The 3,320-nt window shown below is 49.1% G+C and overlaps 1 protein-coding gene across 1 annotated transcript; it reads left to right on the top strand.

Annotated features, from left to right (window-relative positions):
- Positions 1-879: 879 nt before the first annotated feature.
- LOC119095766 (cuticle protein CP14.6-like) lies at positions 880-2,981 on the top strand. The gene is made up of 4 exons (XM_037218621.1): positions 880-915; positions 1,207-1,433; positions 2,104-2,402; positions 2,968-2,981. The coding sequence occupies exons 1-4, from the start codon at positions 907-909 to the stop codon at positions 2,979-2,981; spliced, it is 549 nt and encodes a 182-aa protein (XP_037074516.1). The 5' UTR covers positions 880-906.
- Positions 2,982-3,320: the final 339 nt, after the last annotated feature.

Genomic DNA, 3,320 nt, shown 5'->3' with positions numbered 1-3,320 from the left:
CTGAGGGCACTTTCGAGACCAACCTGGAATTTGTCCATGTTTGACCTTTCTTGGCACAAAGGTCATGACCTGGGAACCTGAAATTTTGAATTAAGTGAGTTCACGAACAGGTCAACGCACCCTGTAAATTTTGTGTCTCTAGCTTTCTTAGTTCCCGAGATGTCAATGGGGGGGGGTCAAATTGACCCCCTCCCCCACCCGAGCGAAAGGTATCTAGCTGGCCACCCGGGCGCGTGTTAAGAATCGGCAGGGTATCCTGACTCTATGAATTGTCTCAAGTTTTTCATAAATCCATTTTGACCCTTGAGGAGCGTCGTAAGTCTCCTGCATGGGAGATCTTAGGGTGTCTAGAATCATCCGATGGGTGTGTTTTCAAGGGTCAAAAAATGACTCCGAAAACTCCAGTGTTGAAGCAAATATATCCACGCGTTGATAAAAAATTATTCTCGCTATGGTGCCCAATGCACGTGACGGAACTTTTCCAAGATCTTCCATGGCTGTCATGCATGCTTTCCCCACGTCTTCTACTTATCCAAGCAATGCTACATTTTTTTTCAAAATCCCGGGACGACCGCTGTGTTGAGATTCCACCAGCACACCATTTTGCGCTTGACGTCCAGATAAACACATCATTACAGGTTTGCCAGGATGCATCACCGTTATATGCATTGTCTCAGCCTCAGACTAGATCGTACGGTGAGCCTCCAGCCATCGTCCAGCCGCCCTGCCAGATCGTGGCTGCCCTCCACTGACCTTGTCCGTGTAAAAGTGTAACGCTGCGGGGATGGTGAGTGTACGCCTCGCCAAATATCAGCTGGCCAGTCGGAGCGGTATATAAGGACCCGCTCACCGGTGCACTGCATCACTAGATCCCTGCACTCCGCAGAACACACACCCTACTCCGAGATGAAGCTGGTGAGTACGCGTCCTAGTACAAGCCATTCCATCGCTGCGTTTTCTGAGAGCAGTAATCAGATAACCTCACAAGGATATGTGTCCTTTTGTAAGGCATTTCTGGACACCAGGAGTTGGTACATCCTAGTGTCCTGAAAGGGGACCAAAGTATGCCTTGGGACAAGGCGGTAATTTGGCACAAATTCCTTTTCAAACTGACCAAGACTACCATAAATTTGCACATTACTGTAAAGCATCACTTGTAAAAGTAAATAATTCGTTATGTTCTGAGGACAGTTGGTTTTGTTTCAGTTCATCGTTGCTGTTGTCCTGGCCGTTGCTGCCGCTGACAGGCAGCCTGCTCCACCTTCGTACTCTGCCCCTGCTCGGCCCTCGTACTCTGCCCCTGCTCCGCCCTCGTACTCTGCCCCTGCCCAGCCCTCGTACTCTGCCCCTGCTGCCCCCAAGTACGCCCCCAAGGTGATCGAGATCCTGAGTCAGGAGTTCGACCTGCGTGACGACCAGTCTTACGACGCCAGGTGAGATAAATAAGCTCTATCCCACCAACGTCTTCACAATTCTTATCACCTGAAGTTTAAAGCAGGTCATGTAAAGAAGTCCGTATTTTGAACTTTGGTTTTTCAACCTTCGGCACAGAGTTACTCTCATGAATGCTCGTATGCATCGCATGCAGCTTTCAATTTTCCGAGTGCTTTTCCCCTCTAAATTTAAGCTATTACAAAACGGACTGTTACTAACACCACCACATTTTTAGCTGGACCAAAGCTTTGAGTTCAGCACGAAATAAGTGTCATTTAATCTCAACATGATATCTATTTTGTAAGAAAATATTTTCCATCCAAGCAAAGGCATGCGGCTGTTGGGCTCTATCCCACTTTCGGTGTCACTCATTAGGGAAAGCCACTGCTGCATTCACTTTAGGCTGTCCAAATAGTTCGAAGGGTGAAGCTGCCACCCCCCTCCCCTCAGCTCCAAAAGTGTATGTCAAATGTAACGCCTTATCTTAAACTTGCACATCAAGCCAAAGTGCGTTCAATTAAACCGCGAGATCTTAAAATTGACGAGATGCCTAGCATAACGCAACCGCTGGATATTTAGTGTTTAACTACCTTATTAAAGTTCCTCCAATTTCGCCCGGATTTTTGCCCACCTTAGCGCGTTCTGTAATAATTCTACCCTTTTCACCAGCTACCAGACAGAGAATGGCATCTACGCCTCCGAGTCGGGCCAGGCCGTGGCTGGCTACGGAGATGAGCAGGGCTACGCCGTCCAGGGCCAGTACAGCTACACCGGCGACGACGGTGTCAGCTACACCGTGTCGTATGTGGCCGACGCCAACGGCTTCCAGCCGCAGGGTGACCACCTGCCGACCCCCGTGCCCACCGAGTACCCGACCCCGGAGGTGCCAGCGACCCAGGCCAGCTACCAGGCTGCTCCTGCCCCCAGGTACCAGCCTGCCCCTGCCCCTAGCTACCAGGCTGCCCCTGCCCCCAGCTACCAGGCTGCCCCTGCCCCCAGCTATCAGCCCGCCCCCGCACCCCAGTACCAGGCCAGATATCAGTGATTATAAGTCAAGTCCTTTTCTGTCCATCGTTGGGATAAGAGCAGTATACACCGACTACGCTTATATGTTTGTCTATTTATTGTGATGTATGGAATGGGTGTAATATTGCGTTGTATATATTGCGTTGCGTGACCGTTTCGTTTCAATACATGTGCATTTCCCAAGAAGTACCTCATGTTTGTTGGAGATGAAAGCCACATACAGCCTATCGGAGCGCGCCATATGAACGGGCGCTGGCCGCGGGCTGTCCTGTTTGAGGAACCCTGTTGTCCAGAGGCTGGAGTGTATTCCTCTGGAGGGCGGGGGGGGGGGGACGGGCAATGACAGTAGAGAGGAAAGGTGGTAGCAATTGCAGTTCCTTGGTGACGGCGCTGTTTTCATGTTCGGGAATGGGCTTTTGTCATTCGCGTTGGATATAAACATCCAGTGGTGTGCGATGTCGATACGCATATGAGCATTGTGTTAACGAAATGACCGATTGTGTTCAGGTTTCATAAAATGACCGAGTTCGTTCTGAATTAAAGAAATCTCATGATTGCTGAAATCGGTGATGGGGCGTTCCAGGTCATATGTTCTGTCCATTTCAATCCTGCGCTATTTCTTAAGGTTTTTTTCTGAAATGACTGAATACATAACTTACACATGCGTACCTTACACAATGTATACAATCACGTTTGTGAGGAGTCGACCAACAGAACCTTCGGCTCTCATTCTCACCCTCAAAAGGGGCGAAACCATGGGTTAGTTGTTAATTAACCGTTGTCAAGGATTATTATTGGGAGGTTTTAGGTATATTCAAGTAATGAGAGAGGTCTAAAGTTAAAGTAGTACACCGAGTGAT

The sequence above is a fragment of the Pollicipes pollicipes genome, unplaced genomic scaffold (assembly GCF_011947565.3).
Source record: "Pollicipes pollicipes isolate AB1234 unplaced genomic scaffold, Ppol_2.1 Scaffold_4219;HRSCAF=4965_pilon_pilon_pilon, whole genome shotgun sequence".
Taxonomy (NCBI): domain Eukaryota; kingdom Metazoa; phylum Arthropoda; class Thecostraca; order Pollicipedomorpha; family Pollicipedidae; genus Pollicipes; species Pollicipes pollicipes.
The sequence above is the reverse complement of the archived record's forward strand: the minus strand, read 5'-3'. Positions and strand labels throughout refer to the sequence as shown.

Bases quoted from the DNA above. Each gene is read 5' to 3' on its own strand.
- LOC119095766 (XM_037218621.1), top strand. The intron at 1,434-2,103 runs GTGAGATAAATA...CCTTTTCACCAG, and splicing joins GACCAGTCTTACGACGCCAG to CTACCAGACAGAGAATGGCA.